The sequence below is a fragment of the Ascaphus truei genome, chromosome 9, assembly GCF_040206685.1.
Source record: "Ascaphus truei isolate aAscTru1 chromosome 9, aAscTru1.hap1, whole genome shotgun sequence".
Lineage (NCBI taxonomy): Eukaryota > Metazoa > Chordata > Amphibia > Anura > Ascaphidae > Ascaphus > Ascaphus truei.
In genome coordinates, this window is record NC_134491.1 from 18,567,318 (window position 1) to 18,594,479 (window position 27,162).

General features: G+C 45.8%; 1 protein-coding gene across 2 annotated transcripts in view; it reads right to left on the minus strand.

The window, feature by feature from the left end:
* MAX (MYC associated factor X) overlaps positions 1–25,171 on the minus strand; it is a 30,597-nt gene extending 5,426 nt beyond the window's left edge. The window contains exon 1 of one of the 2 annotated variants that reach the window (XM_075613523.1): positions 24,925–25,171. In XM_075613523.1, the coding sequence (XP_075469638.1) occupies positions 24,925–24,960 (36 nt within the window). In that variant the 5' untranslated portion in view covers positions 24,961–25,171. The remainder of the gene's footprint in view (positions 1–24,924) is intronic. The other variant, XM_075613524.1, reaches the window with a different exon arrangement.
* Positions 25,172–27,162: the final 1,991 nt, after the last annotated feature.

A 27,162-nucleotide genomic window follows, 5' to 3' on the forward strand; every position in this document is an offset into this window, starting at 1 on the left:
GGTGCACAAACCTTTTTCTCTGCGCCCCCCTGCCTTTGTACTCTACAGTATATAGACACACACAATGGTTCCCCAAATAACAATAACATATCCTGTTAGAAGTGTGTGTGTGTGTGTGTGTGTGTGTGTATATGTATGTGTGTGTGTATGTGTGTATGTGTGTATATGTATGTGTGTATGTGTGTATGTGTGTATGTGTGTATGTGTGTGTGTGTGTGTGTGTGTGTGTGTGTGTGTGTGTGTGTGTGTGTGTGTGTGTGTGTGTGTGTGGGGGTGGTACTCCCAAAACAATAGTTTACTTGGCCTGGGTGATATGGAGCAGATACGAATATTCAGCTTACGGTAATCAGGTGTTCACAGGCATCTTAAATGAAGAGCTAAATATTGTATTTCACACAAATCGACGTTTCCCTTCGAGAGACCACCTTCTTGAGAAAGGTCTCTTAAAAGGGACTGAAACGTTGATGTTAGTGAAATAAAAGCTTTGGATTCCCCAAAGAAACAGGTTTTCCCAGCATCAGAGCTGAATGGTATGGCAATAATAACGATTGGATGATTTTCTAGGCGTCACTGTGGTTTACGTTGTTTGTATGAAATAGAATCACACCTTAAATAACTCATGAGTCACCAACACTTAAGTGATGCTATAAACAGCTGTAAAAAATTTTTTTTAAATTACAATCAATCGCAATTAATTATGATTCATAATTTTTCTTAATACAACACCCAACAACGATAGACAGGTTGGACCATTCCATTTTATTTTTGGGATTTCGATCTGTACTTCCCATATTTATTCAGCACAAAAATGTTGTGTGTCTCAAAGGTGGAATTCAACAGATAATTAACTTTTCCAGTGCCAGAGGTCCGGTGGCACCACAGTGCCAATGTACTGTAGGCATTTGCAGTAATGTAACCCACTCCAGGTGTGACCACATGACCGCCCCATGCCGATGTAAACGGTGGAAGCTGCACTGCCGTTCCAATCAGCCCAACCGGTAGAAAACAAGCATTTTTGCCATGATGTACCTGGTACCAGGGAAACCGCCATGCCAGGTACATCATGAGTGCACTCCAAAAGGTTAAAACACATCCCAGGAACGAGCAGCCAATTACAAGAACTAAACCGTTTTCATTTTAAGAATTGGCCGCTCTATTAGGGAGACGATGGTTGCCATTTCCTCTCCCAGAATCCTTTGCGTGTCACCTGTTTATTGGCCCTTCCTTTCAAGTGAGGGCAGTGACATCAGACTGGAATTAAAGGGGTGGCCAACTCCAGTCCTCACGAGCTAGGTCAGGTTTTTAGGATATGCCGTTTCAGCACAGGTAGTGCAGTCTTCGACTAAGCCATTGACTGCCAGCTGTGCTGAAGTAGAGATATCCTGAAAACCTTCGTCAAACGAGAAATAGGAGTTTTTCCTTCATAGCTCGTAAATGTGTTAAACTGTTGTAATCTAATCTGAAACACACAGATTACTATGATGTGTGTGTGTGTGTTCAAAGTGTCCTCCTGCTGAGACGCACGCCCGAAGACGAGAACACTGACATTCCATCAAATCCTAATCTCGCTGCCTCGAAGTGGCAGGAAGATGTATAGTGGCACTTGTGCTGGTAGGTTCAACCATACTATGAAAGCTGGAACAATATATCCGGCTAAAGTGAGTCAGGTACTTGCCAACATGCAAATGAATAAGTCTTCAACCTCAAGATGAATTAAATATGAATATAATTAATAGTTTTTTTCTTGTACACAGCACATAGGATAGTTACAGACAGCCCCTGCCCAGATGAGCTTACAATCTATATTTTTGGTGCATGAGGCACAGGGAGATAAAGTGACTTGTCCAAGGTCACAAGGAGCTAACACCAGAAATTGAGCCAGGTTCCCCTGTTATAATAGCAGTGTCATTGTTTACAGAGAGTGTCTTTACGGACAATGACCCTGATTCTCCAGTGGCCGGATTGTCCCTTAGCTTGACCGAGTTTAGGATGAAGGCAGACGCTGCTAAGAATCTCCGGAAGTTAAACATCAGCTGTCATTCAATTCTCAATCTGCCTACGTACAACTGCCGGACTATCTCCGGTGAAGCAGCACGGCAAGAACTGGCAGACCAGCTCGAAAAGATGAAATGGGATATTGTTGGCCGTAGTGAAGTAAGAAGAAAAGATGACGGCCTCACTGAGCTCAAAAAGGTGGAAACCTCTATTAGAGGTACAGATAGTGGAAGAACCAGTGGAGTAGGCTTCATCTAAGACAAGAGATGACAAAACATATATTCAAAAGGACAAAGACACAAACTTCTGATTACCAAAGTGTATGCCCCAACATCAAACCTCTCAGACAAAGTCATTCAACTTAACAGCACAGGAAATTGCTGCCTCAAGATCATTAGGGAGATTTCTATGCAAAGATTGGGACCCAGAAAAAAGACAAAACATCAGTGGGTAAGTACAGGTACGGCAACAGTCGAAGACGGAGCCACCTGTGCTGAAGCAGGGATACCCTGAAAACCTGACTTGTTGGTGGCCCTTGAGGACTGCAGTTGGACACCCCTGTATGGTCTGTTGCTATGTCGCCCGTCTCAGTAATTAGTTCCCCTTTAGCGTGGGAGGCGGTGTAATAACAAATGACTCCATGGGAACGGGTCACCGTTAATGAACTCGGATATTTATATATATAGATATAGATATATATATATATATATTTTGCAGTGCGTGCTTCTTATTGTCTAACTGTAGAAGTGCTAGATTTGTATATATTTTGCTTACTTTAAAAACACAAGGCAGATCTTGCTCAGCAATTTATCAAATAAGGTGAAAAAAGGTGAAGGTGAGTACAGGAAACTAGGTAATTAATTACATAAGAAAAAGGGCTCCGTTTACTGCACGCTACACCCAGGATAAATGGGTTATCGTTAGATTAAAAGACTTTACTTTATTAAATATTGATTACAAAATAGTTGTTGGTCAAGTTATTAAGAGATCAATATAAACACTTAAAATTAAACACCAAGTCCTGGGAAAGTGGTTTGTAAATATTGGGAGGGGTTTGTTAGAATAGTACGGTAACCAAAACGTCATTACTCACAGTAGTATCAAATGTTGATACAATTAGCAGTGTTCAGTCATTTAGAGATATAACCAATATTAGCTACTAGAGACACAGACTGCAGACTAATGAGAACCGGCACATGCCCTGCTATAGAAAGGAAGTAGACCAGTGTTTTTCAACGGGGTTCCCCGGGCATCCCTAAAGGGTTCCCAGCAATTTCCAGGTCTTTTCAAAATTATACCAAATACAGAAGAATTTGCAATGCATCTGATCTCAGACGTGCTATTAGAGAGGGTTGGGGTTCCTTACAATGCATCTGATCTCAGACGCGCTATTAGAGAGGGTTGGGGTTCCTTACAATGCATCTGATCTCAGACGCGCTATTAGAGAGGGTTGGGGTTCCTTACAATGCATCTGATCTCAGACGCCCTATTAGAGAGGGTTGGGGTTCTGCAGAATTTCACAATATAATTATCAACAATTATAGTGTGCGTACACACACACACACACACACACGTCGTAAAGAGATCCGTTCATTGTACATATAACTGCCTATAGCAGTGATCCTCAATTTAGAAGGCAGAGCAATGGAATAAATCAGCGCTCACCTCTGTCCGCAGTAGCACACACGAGCTCCGATTAACGATCAGACAGCCCAGGACTGGTGAAGCTGAGTAAGTGACGTCTATCATGTGACCGACCCGTGTTTCGCATCATCAAGATGCATCTTGATCTCTTATTATCTTCACCAACTACTATTTCTAGCAGTTCTTTAATCCGAGTGATAACCCATTTATCCTCAGTGTCGAATGTAGTAAAACAGCCAATATTCTTCAGATTTGATTATTTTTGTTATTTACCTGACTTAAGAGTGGCTATATTTGATACCTACTAAGCATGTCTGCTGCTTCTTGTTGAGTGTAGGGGATACCTTACATTTCTATATCGTGAATTCATTCTTTAAGAACAATCCAAATAGAAAAAGGACATGGAACAAACCCAACGGAATCAAGAATGAAACGGTCTACATCCCAACAAGAACACGTGCTTAAACACTGCATTATCCTTAGGCCGAGTCCATAGACACTGCAGCCGTGCGGAGGCGCGCGGAGGCTGAGGGAAAGCGCGCGCTTTCCCTGGCCTTAGTGCGCGCGCCGTCCGGCGGCGGGCTAGTGACGTCACGGAGCTGGTTCGCCCTCATTCCGTGAATCGGGTACGTGACCGGCCCTCCGCTCCCCTCAGCGCCAAAACTTAAATTGATCTGTCTCCTCCACCTCCGCAAGCGCCTCCTAAAGCCGCCCTCAAAGGGTGCCGGGGGTAAGTCCGCTGCCTCAGCGCGGCTCAGGGCCATCTGCCTGACCATGTCCAAAGCCTTAACCTTCAAAGATGAACAGTGACTTATAAATGGGAAGAAGCACTTAGTGCACTCAAACAAGACAATGGACCAACAATACTTGCCTGTACTTATCAACGGTGAGAACTTCATGAGAAATTGTGCGTGAACTCAGGTAACACAGGACACAATCAAGCGGATGTAGAGCAAGATAAATCACCACTGATATACCATGCATCCTTCCAGAAGTAGTAGCAAAGACACATAAAATCCATCAAGAATGGGAAGGCTCCCGGGGGAACATGGAATCTATATCTATATTTAAAACGTTGGATGTGCCTGTCCCTATAGGCAATCTGATTGGTCCGTCGGTCTGTCACTCAGCCTCCCCGCGCCCCCACGCCTCTCATTGGTCACACTCACCCGCCGCTGACACAGATACCCACGGGCATCGGCGCTGCCGCCTCACCTCTCCCCACCCACCCCACAGCAAACTCCTGCCTCCCCAGCACCGCTACCCAAGGGCATCGGCGCACGCTCCTCGGTGCCACCGCCTTAACTCTACCCACACCCCCCCCTCACAGCAAACCTCAGCCTCCCCGGCACCGCCAGCACCGCTACCCACGAGCAGCTCCCCCCTCCACATGCCCTCTGTGCTCTCCGTCCGGCTCCCGTCCGATCCCCCCCTCCCATAGCAGATGGCTGCAGCTGGGGTCCGACTCCCGGGCTGCAGGAGGGAGCTGCTGCTGGCTGTATGCTGTAAGGTAAGAAGCTCTGCACCCACACATTCCCTCCTCTCCGGCCTGATCCGTCCATAACAAACACACACACCTATACACACACACACCTATACACACACACAAATGTATACACACATACATATATACACACACACATATATAAACACATACATATATACACACATACATATATATACACACATACACACACACACACACACACACACACACACACACACACACACACACACTGAATGAACTGATTGCACGCTCTGGAGAGAGTATTTACATATTCGAACACATTTTGTCTCAACAGATTTTTATGTGCTAAGTGCATAGTTTTTTTCTATTATAAACAGGGACCTGAGACCCTGGTAGATTTATTAATGACATATTTTTGCATCTCTTGGTTGGTGGAAGCGTGTAGATGAGATTGCAATTGAGTAGAGGGTTAATATTAACTCACTGGAGGTACCTTTGCGGAGAAGGTGAGTTGGCTAAAGAAGCTGTGTATATTAAGCCTTGTTGCAGATGTAAGACACGTACTCACTTGTGTGCTATACGTGACTGGTGGTATATGGGGACGGATTTAGGGGAGATATTGTCCATTTGAAGGACCTTTGCGAAGGTGAAGAGTGGGCAACCTTGCGAGCTGTGTATTAACCCTTGTGCCGTATGCAGGTCACGTGCTCACAGGTGTGCAGTACGTGACAGACTACGCAGATAAATGTCTGATTTAGTTATACATTACAGAAGCGGTGCAATGTACAATAGAAAAACGGGGCAAAGTTCTAGCCACCGTGATGGTGTGGGAGAAGTAAAGACAGGGTGTAGTGGCGAGTGGAATTTTGTACATAGCACCAACGTAGTTCACTGTTCAAAGCGTATCAAGATGACCTCATACTGCAGCGGTGCGCAAACTGTGGGGCACGGGGTTTACAGAGGCCCCGCGCGCTTCCCGAAGGCACTTAAATTGTCAGGGAAACGGCAAAGGCCTCTGTAAACTGCACTTACCTTAGCTCCGGCGGCTTCTTAGACGCGTCACCATGGCAACGCGGCTTCAAATGACACTGTGAGGTCATGTGACGGCACATTGCCATGGCAACGTGACGTCATGACGTAGACGCCGAGGTAAGAAGGGGGGCGCAGAGAGTGGGGAACTGCCAGCAGGGAGGCGCAGGGAAAAAAAAGTGTGCGCTCCCCTGTCATACTGAATCCAACCGGAGGTAACAGGTTTATAATCGGAACAGCTGCCGATATATATTAGTGTTGGTCATGATATGAGATGTATTTTAATCCATCTGGCGCTTCAAGGGTTAATGAAGGTACACTTTCTGTTTAAAAATACAATGTATTGGGTTTATGACAGGTCCAGTCTTGTCATGGGTCTATGCTGGTTTTCAAAGGGAGTATAATTAGATTTGGGTGTTAAAGTACTAAGTAATAGTTTATGGCCTGTAAACTCCTCGGCCAGGCCTAGTGATACAACTGATATAATCTAGAGATAGGGACGTATGTTTTGCCAGAGATGGGTTCTCTAACAAACAAAATGTTTTCAAAGCATCCCTGGAAGAGGTTTATGGATTGCCAGGTGGTGTGACTATCCTATACCATCCCAAAGACAGGAAAAATGGAATCATGGATCCGACAGCGATGCTGAAGTACATCATTGTAAGATTTGCAATCGTGACAGGGAGACGAACGAGATAAAACCAGATATGTGAGGCCTACCACGTAAGATGGGACATATATCCATTTGTCGCTCAAATTTAGGCGTCGGCCATGAGTGCCTGAATGTATTGATGTAGCTCACGTGTGTGTAAGTATTAGAGACGGGAAGTTATGAGTGCGGTTATATACGGAGGGAAGTTTAAACGTTGTTTTGTAAAAGTTTTTTTTTACTCTATCATAAAACAACCAATCTCAAAGCTGATTTACGACGGGGTGGGCTTATGCTGTTTCAATAGGAAAGAATACTACAAAAGACAGAAGGTTTTAGGAAAAATCAGATTTCAACAGAGGTGTGTTGGAACCAAACACGTGATATCTCATCTTCCTGCGCCAGTGACCGCTCTGGGAGAAAACCTGTGACATTTGCGTAACTATATAGGGAATTCTATTTGATGTTTTATCCTGTTATTTTGATAAACTCTTCTGCATTTACTGTAATTGTATGTTCTTGTAATCTGAGCACTGTATTTTAATCTATATGAAAACATTTAATAAGTGAGGTTTTGGGCTCTGGAGAGAGTATTTACATTTTGAGACACATTTTGCTACAACAGATTTTAGTGTGCATAGTTTTTTCTATTATAAACAGGGACCTGGGACCCTGGCAGATTTATTAATTTGACATCTTTTATTTGCATAACTATTGCGGGTGGTGGCAGCGGATAGATATGATTGCAATTGAGTAAGGGGTAATATATTAACTAATTGAAAGTACCTTGCGCAGGAGAAAGGTGAGTTGGCTAGAGTAGCCGTGTGTATTAACCCTGGTTGCATATCTAAGTCACATGCTCACTTGTGTGCTCTCTCTGACAGGTGGTATATAGGGACTGATTGAGGGAGATATTGTCCATTTCAGGGACCTTTGCAGAGGTGAAGAGTGGGACAGCTTGCGAGCTCTGTATTAACCCTTGTCCCGTATGCAGGTCACGTGCTCACAGGGGTGCTGTACGTGACCGTGTTAATTCACTTTTACAGTACTGTCCCTCCTAGGGACAAAGTGAATGTATGGGAGCGACATGCTTTTTAGGTTAAATGCAGATGATTGCCAATATGTTTTTAAAAGTTGGACTCCCAGGTAGCCAGCCAAATAACACAACCATCTTTTCTGAAAATTTTTACAGTCTAATTGGCCGCCTCAAACTAATGTAACAGTGCTAAAAGCAAATATTTGGCTTTTGTTTCTATGGAAAGGACAAATTATATTTCTTAGGGACCTCTAAAGAACAGAGTGTTAGTCAACCAAGTGTTTTATATGCCCTTATCTCAGCCTGTCCTTATCAGAGTAAATCAAGGTAAGGTGAGACGGGGGAGAGAGGGGTGCTGCCTGTGCAAACTCTTGTTGAACACAAAGTGGCATCAGGCAAAGGGAACAGCCAGAGGAAATCACCCCCCTCCCAAGTCTCAGCTCACCATGTTTGCTAAGGCTGCTCTTATCGTGACGGCGACGCAATCGTCGCGTCAAAACAAATGCATTGTCGCCGTCGTTGGCGCTTATAGTGCATGCAACAGCGCTACCAAAAATCTGGTAGTCACTGATATTTGATTTTTTTCGGCGACTGTCTCCACTTTTGGCCAATCAGGAGCTTCTCCGTGCCTCTGCCTTCCCCCTTTATGACGTCGCCTACATTTGAAATGTAACAATGGCAATGGCGACGGCGACGTCATCGGTCGCGTCGCCGGCACTAGAAACGCGGCCTTAATAATAATAAAATTAAGATTTAAATCTAATTATACAGTAGGTCCCATATTTTTGTAACAGGCAATCACCCAGAGATGCCCCCGTCACTGCCATTAGTGTACTTTCAAATGTTTTCATGGTAACTAAATGCTTTGGGGTCTTTACCATCTTTACTTTTTTTTTTATTTGCCTCTACAAATTGTCCCCGTTTTGCATTCGCGCTGTGTTGTCAAATCTTTAATGATGGCAACAAACAGATAACAGTGCAGTGCAACAGGTAACAGATACAAATAAACTGTATAGGACCCCCCCAAAAAATACAAAACACAGGGCACAGGCTAGTAAATGCTTCACTGGAAAGCTGGTCACATTGAGGAGATGTTTATTTATTTGGCCATGTGGGACCCCTTGTATAACAGCACCTAGCGGCATTGTGTCCCCAAGGGCCAGAAAACAGGTCAGGTTTTCAGAATATCCCTGGTTCAGCACAGGTTATGCAGTCAAAGACAGAGTCACATGTGCTGAAGCAGGGATATCTCTAAAACCTGACCTGTTGGTGGCCCTTGAGGACACACACAGACACACCTACTTTTTCTCTTGTTGTTACACTCTTTTATTTCTAAAGAATTTGCCCCAAATGTAATTATTATGGCTCCTAAGCCCCTCTTCCCTTAGTGACACTAGTAGACCCCCAAAGAACATTCAATGACAAGATTAAGAAAATATTAGCTTTTTCTGGTAAGACTCTTTGTAGCCTGCATGGAAAGCAATGTGTGCCGCCTGGCGGAGCAGAGCGAGAACAAACAGAAGTTGCCGTGTGAGCACGACCGCAGCACCGGGGCTACAACTGAAAAAAACGCACACAATAAAATGGGTTAATCCGCTTCAAAGGGCATGAAATGTAACTCCGCTTTTAAAAATAGGTCATATTTAAAAGCAGGAAACTCCCCTCAAAAATGATGTTATCCGTTTGTTGTTTAAAAAACACATTGTGTTCACTTTTAGATGCAAGTGAAACTTTCTGACAAACAGGAAATGACATCACGGTTTTGCTACTGTGGTGACATCTCATACCAATGTTTCACCTCCACTCTCCGTAGAGGACAGGAAGGAGCAAAGTGATGAAATGGCCTAGCAGTATAGATCAGGGGCGCCCAACTCCAATGCTCAAGCACCCCCCCCCCCCCCCAACAACAGGTCAGGTTCTAAGGATATTCCCAGCTTCTCCACAGGTGTCTATAAGTCCCTGCTTCAGCACAGGTGGCTCAAACAGAGGCTCAGACTTTGACTGCATCACCTGTGCTGAAGCAGGGATATCCTGAAAACCTGACCTGTTCCGTGGCCTTTGAGGACTGGAGTTGGCCACCCCTTGTTTAACCAAATGGAGGCTCCAGGTCTTGGCGAGTTCCATCCAAGCCGAGCCTCTGAGTGAGCCATCTGTGCTGAAGCTGGGATATCCTAACCTGTTTGGGGGCGGGCTTGAGGACTGAAGTTGAGCACTGCTGGTATAGATACCTCTAACTCTGGGGATATATCACAGCTCAAGAAACACAGTCTGCCCAGGACATACTCTGCAATGACGCGCTATGAAGATTCTTCCCGGTAAACCCTTTTATAAATAAAAAAAGAAAATAGCAAATGAAACCACAACTTTTTAAACACCGTCCTGCGGTTACCACATGGTCCTGTCACCGGCAGAGCCATCGATGGCATCACAGGTGACCGCTGGACAAGAGAGAGACGCAGAATACCGAACATGGCAGCACAGAGAGGGACCAGGAAGTCCATTACGTGGGGTCTTGATGCGTTAAACACACCGTTATTAACAGACATGAAATTGCTCATATGTAAGTTTTCCTTATCTGGGCGGAGATCCATTTAGTGACCTAATGGCAGAGCTAAAATAAATGGCTATGTATTTCCTACGGAACCCCTCTGGCTCCTGCTCTGCTGTAACAGCGCAAACCTGTCTGCTGCCATCAGTGAAAAAATTAAAAAAACAGCTACACAAGTAAAAAGTCTTAACCAACCACAGTGACAGGCAGAGCTGTGACTGTCACACTGTGACCGCAAAACAATTACATTCCTGTACAGTAAGTTGTGTCACTCACCTTCCTGCAGATGGGAGGGAGGTTTGAGTAATGACAGCCGAGTCTGAACAAACAAGACTCTAATTGGAGTGGTAAAGCCAGGACAAGGAAGCAAAAACAGACCAGCTGTATGTCACCACAAACACAGATTAACTAGGGGTGGTGGGAATGAGCACGCTTCGTAACCATCCACACCATGATACAGTGTTGTTCAACCAGGGATCCTAGGAATCCTTACAAAGCATCAGATCTCATACGCGCTATTAGAGAGGGTTGGGGTTCCTTACAAAGCATCAGATCTCATACGCGCTATTAGAGAGGGTTGGGGTTCCTTACAATACATCTGATCTCAAACGCGCTATTAGAGAGGGTTGGGGTTCCTTACAAAGCATCAGATCTCATACGCGCTATTAGAGAGGGTTGGGGTTCCTTACAAAAGCATCAGATCTCATACGCGCTATTAGAGAGGGTTGGGGGGTTCCTTACAATGCATCTGATCTCATACGCGCTATTAGAGAGGGTTGGGGTTCCTTACAAAGCATCAGATCTTATACGCGCTATTAGAGAGGGTTGGGGTTCCTTACAAAGCATCAGATCTCATACGCGCTATTAGAGAGGGTTGGGGTTCCTTACAATGCATCTGATCTCAGACGCGCTATTAGAGAGGGTTGGGGTTCCTTACAATGCATCTGATCTCAGACGCGCTATAAGGCTTGGTCCCTGCTGGCTACTGCAGTGCCCGCTATGCACAAGAGCCGCCCCTCAATGGGGCCGGGCCCGCTGCGAGGGGTGGCCGCCATGCCGTGCGTTTTTCCTGCAGACAGGAAAATTGTGATCAGCTCTAGCGATAGCGCGCTAGGCCACGGCCCCCAGCGGTTCAGCCAATGAGGGCAAACCTGCCGGGTGACATCATGCAGACCGGGGAACTCGGGTGCACGCGCCGCCAGCCTGGCAGTGCAGGCAGCGGGGCCACAGCCTAACTGAGGGTCGGGGTTCCGCAGAATTTCACTTAACAGTTCCTTAACCAAACAAAGGTTGGAAACAACTACCCTAATATAATAGGGAAATTCCCTAGGGAAATTAGTGACATTCACACATCACGTACATGCCTACAACACGCACAGAATTTGTAAGGAAGAAGTTCTCTAAGATTTTCATAATGAGGAATGTGTGCAGGCAAGATAAAAACAGACACATTATATATATATATATATAAATATCCCTTTCCCTATGCCCAAGGGAACTACGTGGGCAACTACGCGTGCTGCTGTACCCATCTGCTCAGAGGAGGCCCAAGTCTCCACGATCCTGGGGTGAGCTCTCTCTCTTTGCGTGCAGCGCCTCCACCTATGAGGGATCCCAGTGTTGGCGGGATAACCCCTCACAGGAACCAATACAACAGTAGTAAGTAATACACCACACAATGTATATAACCAAGCTTTACTGTACACACACACACTAAACACACACACTAAACACCGATAACACACACTAGTGGGTACCCACAGTATAAGGCAGTGACCCCAAACACAGAGTGGTTTTCCCCAAAGTACTGAGGGTGCCATGGCACCAATAACCCCTGGTGTCCTGTCCCAGCAATCTCACCCAAATGTGAGGTAGCGCTACCCCCTGTTGATGTAGGTGCACGTTGGGTACCTCCTGGGTACTCCAGTTCCCAAGTGCTGCTTGGCACGGGTGATGGAGCGGATCCCACGTAGCGGGGCGTCCAACACAAATCCCCTCTCTCCTAAAGGGTCCTGATCCTCCTCGCAGTGTGAGCTCCAGCCGGAGGGTCTCACACAATGTGTCAGGGTCCTGTGGTCTGTCCCAGGCCACAGGACCACCGCGTGGCTGTCCGGTCACTGGCGCGGTAATAACAATAAGGGTCCTTCCCTGCAACACTCCTCTACAGGTGTCTCAGGGCCCAACTGGGGCCTAGGGGCAAAATCTAAGCCTAGTCCAGGAAGCACTGCTCTCTGGACACTACCTTCTCCCTTCACTCCTCCGTCAGGACTGAAGCGCGTGCTCCCCGCACGCGGAGGATATCCTTTTGCTCTCACTGCTCCAACCCGATTCGATGGGACAGTCCCACGTGGCAGTCCCTCCCTCTAAGGATCCTGGGGCATGTAGTTCTGCTGAACTCTATGCGGAGCCATTCTAAGATGACCGCCACACTCCTGACTGCACATGTGCGCCTCACCGCACTGCGCATGCGCGACTAACAAGATGGCCGCCCCCACCTCCCGACCGCGCAGAACTCCGGGCGATATCTGGGCAGATCCCCGTACCGGGGGCAGGGTAGGGGACTCGGTAAACATATATACATTTCTAATGTTACGTAATGTCTGACGCGCTTATTCCCATTATGTGTTATATTATGAAGTAAAGTGTATTACTGCTGTGAAGTGCGATATAAAGATATATATATATATACATATATATATATATATATACACACACACACACACACACACACACACACACACACACACACACACACACACACACACACACACACACTGTATACAATATATAGATATATACACTTACATATATGCACAAACACGGTATATATACACACACCTATATAAGTAAGTGTGTAGGTATATACAGTCTACACACACACACACACACACACACACACACACACACACACACACACACACACACACACACACGTTTTTGTAACAGTCAGTAGTTCACTATTGTCGGAGATACTGTGAGACCACGTACAGCACGCCGCCCAGGAATCCCTTCAGATAGTAACTGTGCACCATGCTGTATATACCATGTTACAGTGCAGCTTAGAGACATTTACAGCCAGAGAAAGAGAGAATATCATCACGAAGGTAAACCACAGAACAAACAGTTACATTACTTCACCAAAGCGGTAGTAGATCAATGGAACAGCCGCTCAGCAGAGGTGCTGAAGGTTAATACAGTGCAAGCACTGAAGCAATAGCTTAGTGAACCGTGTTCAAATCCCTGCCCTCTGTGGCCTTGACACGTGACCATCTCCCTAAGGCCCCGACATTAGATTGTAAGCTCTTCAGAGCAGGGACTCGTTCCTGCAAAATTCTATGTGCGGCCATAAATAACATAACGAGGATTATTATAGGAATATGAAACCGCCCCGGATACAAAGATATCCAATGTCTGAAACAAGCCTGGAAGCGATTCCCGCGTCTGGTTTAACCGCCGGCACGAAAACGAGCTGCCGCCGGTTAAATCTCCCGTGTCAGACGCTAATCACCCGTTGCGGGTTTCCTATCGGCCGGTGTGATGCAGAGATTCAAGTACCAGGGAGTAACCTGCAGCACCTTTCCAGGGAGGTATCTCAGGAACAAGTGGGGGTCCCGGAGCATATACATATACACATACATATACACACGTGTGTATACGTGTACGTATGTGTGCGTGCGTGCGTATGTGTGCGCGTGCGTGTGTGTGGGTGTATGTGCGGGTGTGTGGGTGTATGTGCGGGTGTGTGGGTGTATGTGTGCGAGTATATGTGTATGTGTGCGTGTGCGTGGGTGTGGGTGTATGTGTGGGTGTGGGTGTATGTGTGGTGTATGTGTGGGTGTGGTGTATGTGTGGGTGTGGTGTATGTGTGGGTGTGGTGTATGGGTGTGGGTGTATGTATGGGTGTGGGTGTATGTATGGGTGTGGGTGTATGTATGGGTGTGGGTGTATGTATGGGTGTGGGTGTATGTATGGGTGTGGGTGTATGTATGGGTGTGGGTGTATGTATGGGTGTGGGTGTATGTATGGGTGTGGGTGTATGTATGGGTGTGGGTGTATGTATGGGTGTGGGTGTATGTATGGGTGTGGGTGTATGTATGGGTGTGGGTGTATGTATGGGTGTGGGTGTATGTATGGGCGTGGGTGTATGTGTGGGTATGCATGTGTGCGGGTGTGTGTACGTTGTGTGTGTGTACATTGTGTGTATGCATGTTGTGTGTGTGTGTGTGTGTGCGCGCGCATGTGTGTGTGTGTGTGTGTATGCACGTGGGTGGGTGTGTATGCATGTGGGTGGGTGGTTGTGTGTGTATGCATGTGGGTAGGTGTCTGTGTATGTATGTATATATATGCATGTGTGTGGGTGGGTGGGTATGTGGATGCATGTAGGTGTATATGTACGTGGGTGGGTGTATGTAGGTGTATATGTATGTGGGTGGGTGTATGTAGGTGTATATGTATGTGGGTGGGTGTATGTAGGTGTATATGTATGTGGGTGGGTGTATGTAGGTGTATATGTATGTGGGTGGGTGTATGTAGGTGTATATGTATGTGGGTGGGTGTATGTAGGTGTATATGTATGTGGGTGTATGTAGGTGTATATGTGGGTGGGTGTATGTAGGTGTATATGTGGGTGGGTGTATGTAGGTGTATATGTGGGTGGGTGTATGTAGGTGTATATGTGGGTGGGTGTATGTAGGTGTATATGTGGGTGGGTGTATGTATGTATGTATGTGGGTGGGTGGGTGTATGTATGTGGGTGGGTGGGTGGGTGTATGTATGTATGTATGTGGGTGGGTGTATGTATGTGGGTGGGTGTATGTATGTGGGTGGGTGTATGTATGTGGGTGGGTGTATGTATGTGGGTGTATGTATGTGGGTGGGTGTATGTATGTGGGTGGGTGTATGTATGTATGTATGTATGTATGTGGGTGTGTGGGGTGTGTGTGTGTCTCCCCTCCCTAGGTTTGAAGCTAAACTGCATTGATTTCAGCTGCGGGACCCCCTGCCTCCCGAGATACTTACCTCCGTAGGGGGCACCGGTATCTCTGTGCAGTTTAAATGACCTGGTCACGCGGGCCAATAGGAAGCCATGAGGGATGACATCACGGCTTCCTATTGGCCAGCGTGACGCAGGACATTTAAAGCCGCCATTTCGATAGCCCCATATAGCCGAGCCACAGCTGCTACAGACACACCATACCGAGCTTTGTATCTCGGGAAGCATTACAGGTGACACAGAAGGTTTCCCAACACCTGGGCTATTTTTATGACGGAACTGGATTTCCGACCCTTTTTTAATGTGATCAACAATAAACTGCACATACCGAGCACCCCCCTTAACCCCCCTCCCCGCAGTTTAGATAAAAGTACGTGTTTCTTTGCTTGAGGTTCTTTCACCTTTTCCCTACAAAAACAATACAGCCAACGGATGGGATATTCCACTCCAATACGTGGCTCCGTGGCACTGAACCTCCAACCCCTCTCGCCAAAATACCCCTGTGGCCGAAATGGAGTTAATGATTACGCACTCCCTGTTTTAGCTCAACCAGAGCCTTATAAACAGATGTCCGCGCAGAAAATGCCACAGGCTTTGAGCACAGGCCCGAGCTGTAAAATAGGGCAGCGTAATCCTGTATACAGCGGCTGGGCTAAAACAGATCTGTTCTAGTTATTACGGGAATAAGGCACCTACAGTAATAGCAAAGAGACAGAAAAATAAGACAGTGGTTTCTTTACCACAAAATCACTCGAGTACATTCACGCCTCAGACAGGCCTGCAAACCTGCCTTTCCGCGTGATCTCTTAGCATGCAATATTTCCACTGCAGCCATGGATTCTGGGTAACGACATGCAAATGGGTGTACATGCACTAAATGAATGACAGGCAGGTCTTTTATACTCCTTAGCATTCTGTGACTTTTTGTTGAGGTGACACTGTGTGCTCATTTGCATGTCATTACCCAGAACCCCTAGCTGCAGTGGAAATATTGCATGCTAAGCGATAATGGGGAAACATATATGAGCTAAATAGATCCAGCACACTTGGGACTTTCTCAACAAGTGGAATTTATTTAGATGGTGTTCGCTGTTTCGGCCGATCACTGTCTAAATAAATTCATTCCACTTATTAAATAGGCAAATCAAGGCAAATATAGTGCACGTGTGCTATAGAAAAATATATAACATACTCCACCTAATTCCGAGGTGCGTGGAATACACGGCATGCCCGGTCCAAAAATAGAAAAAGGTTTTTCGTGCGCAAGTACAGAAATCCAACGTATCTGGGTCATCCCTGGCCCCCTTCACCAGGGAGCTGCATGGCGGACATGAGCGGACATCCATGTATTTATCGTGCTCAGAACGGGAAGTGATGTCCGATCCAAAGCGCACGAAAGGAGTCGCGTGCATCCCCGCCCGTTGCATAGCAACCGAGAATACACAAAACCGCGAGAAATAGTGATCAGCAACTAGGTCAGGCAATCCGGCGGTCAGGCAATCCGGCGGTCAGGCAGAACCACTGGAGGTCTCGGGGTCCACAACAGGGGGGCAGAAACAAATATATCTAAAAAAAAATATTGAAAAACACAACAGACTGCAAAATAGTGCGCAAGCGCAGCATAGCCAGGCTGAGAGCCGGACTGGCAGGGTGTATAATCGATGTCAGAACAAGATCAATCCTGATGGAGTACTGTATGGGGAATAGGGATATACACGTCAGATCAAAAATTCTGGTAAATACATGTACAGCCTTACAGCAGCTCAGCATCCCAATAATCCTCAGATTGATACTTATGCTCTATCACAGAAAAACCAAAAAAGAAAAATCGTATCAATAGAAAACACAGAATCATATCATATATTCATAAAAACATCCTGACTGTGGAATAAAGACTGGGAAATAAATAAGCTAACAGAGGGCCCGTGCTGGTTGAGCTGCTATCGTGCAGATGGCCCAAAAGAACACTGTCCTGAACGAGAGAGCAAAGTACTGGTTATATAAATAAAATCCAGAAACCCATCCAGTGTTAGAGTCCATTCCATGAGAAATAGAATAATCCAATGACTATTGTCGTGATTACGACGGGTACCATTACGATCTTGTAAATCCACCGCCTCTAGAATTAACCATCTGGTGGGATTCAATCCTCCCCCCCGGGCTGTTATCGGTATTCCTGGTCGCAAAGGAGATTGCATGTCTCCAATGATGGAGTTGGTCAATCCGTAGGATTAAAACCTCCATCAAATTGTGACCGTTATGCCCAGTGGTAATCAAATTGAGGTCGCCACACACATCAAGGGTGGATGCCGGAGAACAACAGGTCCTCATATAGTGGCGCTTGCGGACAACCCAAAGTCTGGTCATCAGTGTAGCATCACGGTTACACCATATAAACCAGATGGGTATAGACAATCCTACAGGACACATGATCAGTTTAGTTCCTCGTTTAGTCCTCGAGACATCAAGGTGTTCCAAGTATAGATTAGACGAGCCTTCGACTGCAGGCGGAGTATTTTATCTCTGCAGCCCCTTCTTCTGGGTTCCGGAATGTGTTGCCAGATTGCCCTCTTTCCCGGGGGCGTCTTGCTACGGCGTGAAATTTGAATTCTTCGCAATCCACTGGTCTAGTTAGGGCCTTTCCGAATGGCCGACCTGTGTAGGTTGATACGTTCCTTGAACATACGTGAAGTTTTGCCAATGTAGCAGAGGCCGCAGGAACGTTTAATAAAGTATACCAGATATTTAGTGGCGCAGTTCATAAAGTGTTTGATGGTGATCTTCGTGCCGTCGTGTGGCTGAATATAAGTTTTGCCAATGTTCAAAAATGGACATTCCACGCAACCCGTTATAAACACCTGCGGGTCTGCAAGCCATTGTCCTGAGTTGAATATTTCCGGATTCAGGCGGCTATCGCCAACCCTCCTTCTTTAAAACAAAAAGTGGCATAGAATTTTTTTTCCCTACTGTCGCGTCACTACGCATTGTGGTTTGCAGCACATTCTTCAAAATGTCACTTACCTCTGATAAAGGCGACATGGTATCTCCCACACCAGCCAGTTAATTATGATTATGTATTAATAGGCATGAATAAAACATTATTTTATTGGGGTACATCGCCACCGATTTTCACCACATCTTTTTTTGAGAGCAGAAATGTTGAAGAATGTGTGTTGCAGGTCACACAGAGCAGGGAACAGAGGTTTGCCAAGACTTTTATATTTAGAAGATACTTCATATGAAATTGAATATACTTGGATAAAAAAAAAAGTGCATGTGTGTCTGTGTGTCTGTGTGTCTGTGTGTCTGTGTGTCTGTGTGTCTGTGTGTCTGTGTGTCTGTGTGTCTGTGTGTCTGTGTGTCTGTGTGTCTGTACACAAACGCAGAATAATTGGCACTCATCCAGTGAACAAGCACGAGAAAAGTTGAAATGGACACAGCTCACAGGAATCAGAAGTTACAAAAGAGGAGTATTAAACAAAAATAATTACAGGAAACCCAATGTTTCTGTTGATAAACAAACCTTCACTACTTAATGTAAGTGGCTTCCTTGGAAATAAAAATAGTGTTGAGGGATCTGCTTTAAACGTCATGACATGGGGCTCACTGTCAGACAGGTCATGTTTAAGGGAACTGCGCTTGTAACTGTAATAAGGTTTAGCACGGTTTAGTATTATTGGCCTAAATGTGCAGTGCCACTTGGATTCTGAACAAATGGTGCCAGTTGCAGACCCTGCTAACAGCAAAAGTCTGGCTTCTTTTGTTTCTCTATATATTATTTGCAAATTGCAGTTCTTAGGGGCCTCTGAACAGGACGTGCTTGTTAATCAAGTGTTTTCTTTCCTCTTATCTAGCCTTGTCCTTATCAGAGATCAATAAAGATAAGAAGATGGGGAGAAAAGGGGATGGGGGAGAGAAGGGATGGGGGAGAGAAGGGATGGGGGGGGGAGAGAAGGGATGGGGGGGAGAGAAGGGATGGGGGGGAGAGAAGGGATGGGGGGGGAGAGAAGGGATGGGGGGGGGAGAGAAGGGATGGGGGGGGGAGAGAAGGGATGGGGGGGAGAGAAGGGATGGGGGGGAGAGAAGGGATGGGGGGGAGAGAAGGGATGGGGGGAGAGAAGGGATGGGGGGAGAGAGAAGGGATGGGAGGAGAGAGAAGGGATGGGGGGAGAGAGAAGGGATGGGGGGAGAGAGAAGGGATGGGGGGAGAGAGAAGGGATGGGGGAGAGAGAAGGGATGGGGGAGAGAGAAGGGATGGGGGAGAGAGAAGGGATGGGGGAGAGAGAAGGGATGGGGGAGAGAGAAGGGATGGGGGAGAGAGAAGGGATGGGGGAGAGAGAAGGGATGGGGGAGAGAGAAGGGATGGGGGAGAGAGAAGGGATGGGGGAGAGAGAATGGATGGGGGAGAGAGAAGGGATGGGGGCAGGGGTGCTGCCTGTGTAAACTCTTGTTGAACACACAGTGATATCAGACAAAAGGGAAAATCACCCCCCCCTCCCCAAGTGTAAGGCGTAAACAAAATAAAGAGGAGAGAGTTTAAATAAAAAAAACTTCTTGGTCAGTTTTGTGTAAAAAAGGCATCAATCTCCCAGATGTGACCCCATAAATGTTATTGCCATTAGTGCACTTCAGTCCTAGAGGAAGTTGGCCCTTTAACACATCACAGGTCTACAGGAGATTGATAAGATCTTAACACACAGAAACGAAAGTGAAATCCCATTCCCACCCAGTATGAACGATTACTGGTCCGACAGTCACCTCCTGTGATGTCATGTATGGCTTTGCCAGGTACGGTGACAGCCGGACAGGGGAGGGGTGTCCGAAAAGAGTGGGATTTTAATAGAACTTTCTCCTTTCTGACGGATTTCTTGAGCAGAGGTGTATTCCCAGTGCTGGCCCTATCTGTACCGGCTAGATAATTGTCACATTGTATTTTACGGTCATTAAAAAGATGTTTTACCAGGAAATATTACATTGAGAGATAGCGCTCGCTTCCAAGTATGTACAAATGTGTCAGTGATTTCCAACAGGGGGGCGCGTGTATATCAAGAAAAGTCAAAATATCAATAAAATAATCAAGTTATACTATTCCAAGTATTGAACTCCCTTATGTCCCTCTGGGTGCCGCCATGTTCAGTGCTCTGCGTCTCTCTGCTGTCCAGTGGCCACCTCCTGTGAGGTCATTCACCTGCGTCTCCTATCCAGCAGCCACCTCCTGTGAGGTCATACACCTGCGTTTCCTATCAAACGGTCACCTCCTGTGAGGTCATTCACCTGCGTCTCCTATCCAGCGGTCTCCTCCTGTGAGGTCATTCACCTGCGTCTCCTATCCAGCGGTCACCTCCTGTGAGGTCATTCAACTGCGTCTCTCTCCTTCCCAGCAATCACCTCCTGTGAGGTCATTTATCTGCGTCTCTCTCCTGCCAAGCGGTCACCTCCTGTGAGGTCAGTCCCCTGCGTCTCTCTCCTGCCAAGCGGTCACCTCCTGTGAGGTCATTTATCTGCGTCTCTCTCCTGCCCAGCGGTCACCTCCTGTGAGGTCATTCACCTGCGTCTCTCTCCTGCCCAGCGGTCACCTCCTGTGAGGTCAGTCCCCTGTGTCACTCTCCTGCCCAGCGGTCACGTCCTGTGAGGTCAGTGCCCTGCATCTCTCTCCTGCCCAGCGGTCACCTCCTGTGAGGTCATTCACCTGCGTCTCTCTCCTGCCCAGCGGTCACCTCCTGTGAGTTTATTTAAGCCGCTGCCCGTGACAGGGCACCGTTTGGTGACAGCCGGATGAGGCGCTTTGTAAACGGGTTGATGTTAATATAAAGTTTTCCCTTCAGACCAATGTCAGTGGTAGAAGTATCTGCACTGCCGGATCATTGGGTGACATTGTATCTTCCAGTCAGCTATGGAAAGTTCTGTGAAAAATACATTGCTATGACGCTGGGAACTTCCTGTATCATAAAATGGCATCACCAAAGTGACAACAGGGCAACTTCCTGACAGGACGACACAGTAACTAAACAAACTGCCAGCATAAATGCATGGAATACTTGTAATACACCGCTGCTAAAGAAATTCAAGGGCAGATAAAGCAGCAAACACATGTGAAATCTTATGGGGGTTTAAAAAAAGAAAGAAACCAGTTCTGTATTAGATAATGGTGACTGTTATTTTTATTCAACTCTTAATGCCATTTTTTATTAGTTTTAAAGCACCCTGTGATTTCTTTAGCAGGTTTTAGCCCACCTCCCCAGCAGTGCAAGATCTTTGCAACACTTTCCTGTTTGTGATTATTTGTTGCCAATGTTCCCAGCAGTTTGAGCTGCAAACTGTAACAATAGATCATGTTACCTTTGTAATATCAGGATAAATTGTAGCTGGTAAGTTACACTGACTGAAGGATTGATTGAAACTAAAAGGCGGCCATTATGTTAGGCCAACAATCAGGATTTTGACAGATGTGTAACAGGAGCACCAAACGATTGCCAGCTTAGGTAAGAATGCAGAATTACACGCGTCACATATACAAATAAAATTTAAAAAAAAATGGGGGGAATTTAGTATTGCTGCTTTAAACTGCAATAGTGCCAATCGGGACACGGTTGCACAGAAACTCACATTGACTTTAACGGAAGATTCCATACTATAGCGCCCCAATTACCACTATCGCAGTTCGCGTATAATCCCCCCGTCCTGCTGTCACCGGCTGAGCCATAAATGACCTCACAGGAGGTGACCGCTGGACAGCAGAGACGCAGAACCCTGAACATGGCGGCACACAGAGGGAGATCTGAGAGTCCATTACTTGGGGAGGGATTTACACAGTTATTGTATTGATAATGTCTTGATATTAAAAAAACACTCAATTATTACCTTACAGAAAAATATTCACATCAAGGTTTCTCTTAATTGGGGTGTATGTAGCCGGATTTAAAACGGGCAGTTCCTCGTGTATTTAATGTCTTCACAATACTGGACAGCAAAATGTCCGTCTTCGCTTAGTCTCCTTCCTGCTCAACGATTTTTTATTTTTTGTAACTGTATTTTATTCCTAAAAAATGAGCCCAACACCTAAATTAATCTGGCTCCTGCACCCCGCTCACTTGGTGACATTAGTAAACCTTAAATAACCATATGAGAAAAGTAAGAGAAGACGTGTGTGTCTCACAAGTCCCTTGGTAGTCTGCATGGAAAACAGCTCTGTGCTGCCTGGCGGAGTGGAGAATGGGAGAATAAACAGCAGGAGTTGCCGTGTGAACACTCTACTGCAGGCTTTCGGCCTTTTTAAATACAAATGTCCAGTTCCACCTAAGATCAAATTGAAGTACAGGCATACCCCGCATTAACATACGCAATGGGACCGGAGCATGTATGTAAAGCGAAAATGTACTTAAAGTGAAGCACTACCTTTCTCCACTTATCGATGCATGTACTGTACTACAATCGTCATATACGTGCATAACTGATGTAAATAACGCATGTGTAACAGGCTCTATAGTCTCCCCGCTTGCGCACAGCTTCGGTACAGGTAGGGAGCCGGTATTGCTGTTCAGGGCGTGCTGACAGGCGCATGCGTGAGCTGCCGTTTGCCTATCGGGCGATATGTACTTACTCGCGAGTGTACTTAAAGTGAGTGTACTTAAAGCGGGGTATGCCTGTAATAACAGTGACGTGTTAAACATATTAATTTGTACGTGTATTTATTGGAAACCGTAAAATCAGGGTAGGTCGATTGCCCTTTATTTACCCTCATTATGACCCCCTATACTAACTGGTTCTCTGACATGGAGGGGGTGTACATAAATCAAATTTCATCGTTGGGGTTCTGCAAAGATTAACAAACCACCAATTCAGAACCCCTCCTGTAAACAAAAACAATATTGGCACAGTTTAAAAAAAAATAATATCAAAATATGCCTACTTTTATCCTATAAACCTATTATTATTACTGCCACACGAGTCTGGTCCTAAGTGGGATTGCGTCTTTACAATCAGGAGGTCGCTGCTATTTTAGGGGTTTTAACGGTCTTCAAGAGCGGCTCATAACGGTGGTTTAAAATAAAATGTCTCAACCTCATTTTAAAACCTGTACTGGTTTAACTGCGACAGAAAGCGCCGTCAAATACCTCTAAATCAAGGGTGGGCAACTCCAGCCCTCAAGGGCCACCAACAGGTCAGGTTTTAAGGCTATCCCTGCTTCAGCACAGGTGGCTCAGCCACTGCTTCAGCACAGGTGGCTCAATCAGTGCTGAAACAGGGATATCCTGAAAACCTGACCTGTTGGTGGCCCTTGGGGACTGGAGTTGTCCGCCCCTGCACTAAATGCACCCAAAGATTTCCAGGGAATCACATAGGTAACAATTGTATGGCATCCTCCCCTCATGCACATTTGTTCCATGTTTATATGGGGTTACACTTTTAAATATCAAGATCACCCAATCTGCACACATCACTAGAGACCCCGTAGATTTATATAGGACCATGGCCTTCACATGCACGTGTCTTATAAATGTTTGAGATGACCCTTCAGGATTTCCACACCACACATCATTTGCCCCCAGAGGCTTTTACAGAATCAACCTCTTAAAACACAAAGCATTTTGCCCCATAAAATAAATAGGATCACCCTCTCACAAACATCATTTGCACATATATTTGTATAGGTGGTCATCTTCTTAAACAAATCATTTGTCGCACAGACAGATGTCAACAAAGACCCTTTTACACTAATAATGGCACCATAGCCCTTTTTTTTTTAACAGCATACCTATATAAATGTCAGGATCACCCTCCTGCAATAGTTATTTTGCACCAAGCCCTTCATAAACATTACCCTCTTACACCATCATGAGCCCCATATCTTTTAACATCACCCCCATGAGATCAGCATTTTGCCTTATTACATGTCATGCTTTTAAATGTCAGTAACACCCTTCTAGATAATCTCAACCCAGAACATTTTAAGAATGACCCCCATGCACTCATCGTCCTTTAACTTAATTACACTTTTATGTCAAGATCAACAAACACGCTGTCCTACATAAGCTTTCAATAGAATCACCCCCTACCGCACCCTCATACCCTTCTATAGGATGCCCCAACTCACCCCTTTAACCATAGACTTACTTACCCCTAATAATCCCCATGTACCCTCATACCTGTCCATATTATAACACCCAATTTTCCCCATTTACCCTCACACCTTTCTATATAACAACCCCAACTCACAACATTAACCCTCAGAGCCTTCCCTCTAATATTCCCCATTAACCTTCATATCCTTCTATAGGATACCCCTAATACTCCCCATTTACCCTCATAACCTGTCTATAGGATAACACCCAATACCGCCCATTTACCCTCATAACCTTCTATAGGATATCCCTCAACTCACCCCATTAACACTCAGAGCATTACCCCTAATACTCTCATACCCTTCTATAGGATCACCCCCTAAACCCCCCCCCTCCCCTCCCCCAGCCCCTTATAGGACCCCCCGGTTGCCCTGACAGGTAGAAGTCTCAGATTAGGAGGTGTGAATCACGTGACCCCTCCCCCCAGGTTCCGGACTCACGTCGCTTTCCACCTCGATGTCATCGTTATCGCTCATGCTTTCATATATCCGCTCTGATCCGGATCGCGTGCAACACGCCGAAGTGAATCCGAATTAAAAAAAAAAAAGAATAAGTGGGGACACGACAAACCGAATTAGGAGACCGGGGAAGGGGGGGTGGGGTGGGGGGAAGAGACCCTCACTGCGCCCAGGAAAACAGAGCAACGGAAGCCACACGTGACTCTCCACTGCTAGGGATCAGTACCCAGACCCCGGAGCCTCTGATCCGAGCCAGCGCGAAAGGGCTGCCGGGAAATGTAGTTCGCATGCCGCCTGTCGCAGGCTGGAGGGTAGGGGTGAAAACTACAATCCCCGGCAACCTGCGGGTGGTAGGGGAAGTGGCGGTGCGCAGGCGCGGCGACGCGCGGAGGATACCGGGAGTTGTAGTTTGTGGGTGGGGGTTTCCTGTGCTGGTACCCGGAAGGCTGGCGGAGACACGTGGATGCAGGGCAGAGATGTGTGTGTGTGGGGAAGGGGGAGGAGCAGGGATTGTTTGGGTAAATACAGGAAGAAACGTCCAGGAAATAGATCCCTTTGTCCGGGAAATAATCTGATATGCTTTTATTGTGAGGCAGCATAGGGGGAACCTTAATCAGAACATATATTAAGTTATACACAATGTCATATATGTATATATATTTAAATATATAAGGTTGTCATTGTAATATACTGTACCCAGGAAGTACTGGGGAATGAGAGGTAACTTCATGTATTTTATTCCTGGTCAAATATTTTAGAATATTACACATACTATGTAAGTTTATAATAATATAATGTATACTTAATCATATTAATACCAAGTAATGATATATTGTGTATATTAACATTTAATATTTATATATTTAATATGTGCATTATATTCTATTAGAAGAGAAAATAGTTATTTTCTTTTATATATATATATATATAACATACACACCCAGCAAGCTCAAAAGCCCACACCCACCTAATCTTGACTATATGTAATGCCACATAGAGTGCAACTGGGCTTTTGTGGCACATAAATACAGCAAACACAGGGGGTGCCCAGTGCTACGTCCAAATGACAAAACATACATGGTAATAATTACAAGAAATGATGCTTCAGTGTAAATAATAATGCTAATGCTAATAATAATAAAATATGTTTTTTTAGTTAGAAATTTTGGCCAAAACATCATAAGCTTGCACACCAAATCATCAAGGTAAACCATAATAAGTGCAAGTCCTACACTACACTGCATTTGTTCCATATACCTCTGTATGAGGGGGAAGAACAATAATAGATTCATTACCTGCAGCAAAATATATATATATAATATACATAGCAAATGGAAATATTACTGTGTGCTCAATTGCATGTCAAAGGCTTGGTCCCCGCTGGCTGCTGCAGCGCTCGCTATGGCGGGCACTGCGGAGACACGAGCGGGCCCGCTGCGAGGCGAGTTTTTCAGACATACATTAAAATTGTGATTAGACGGAGCGCTAGGCCACGCCCCCCGGCGGTTTAGCCAATGTGGCGAACCTGTCGGGTGACGTCATGGCTGCGCACCCATTATGCCCCCCCTGTCTTTTCCCCTGCAGCTCAGTGCAGACCTGGGAACTCGGCTACACGTGCCGTCAGCCTGGCAGACGCGTGTGCAGCGCAGGCATTGGGGCCGAAGCCTTAGACAGGTCTGCACCCCAGCCTTTCACCATTATCACCCAGCATACAGTGCTTCCACTGCAGCAAGGGTTTCTGGGAAATTACATGCAAATGAGCACACTGCCACCTTTTGCTTCAAAACCATATAACATGGTCCCCTATAAGCTTATGCTTGTTGCATTGCACAACTTTTGAGCACAGCCTGGGTTAGGCTGCGCTTATAGTGCCGGTGACAGCGACGTCGCGTGCGCTTATAGTAAGCGCGGCGCGATGGCTTGGCAGCGATCACTGGAAGTCATCTCAATTTGATTTTTCCAGCGACCGTAGCCTGCCGTCCCTGGTACTATAAGCGTAGCCTAAAGATGCATAGCCAATAAACCTACCCACAGACAGCTGTTTCGACCTTAATGGGTCATATATATATATATATATATATATATATATATATATATATATATATATATATAAGAAAAGAAAGCTGGACTGTTTTTTTGGTGTTTATTTGATATCTGTTTATGCACTTATTAGATATATTTTTGGTGTATATCTTCACTTATATATTTTTCACCTACAGT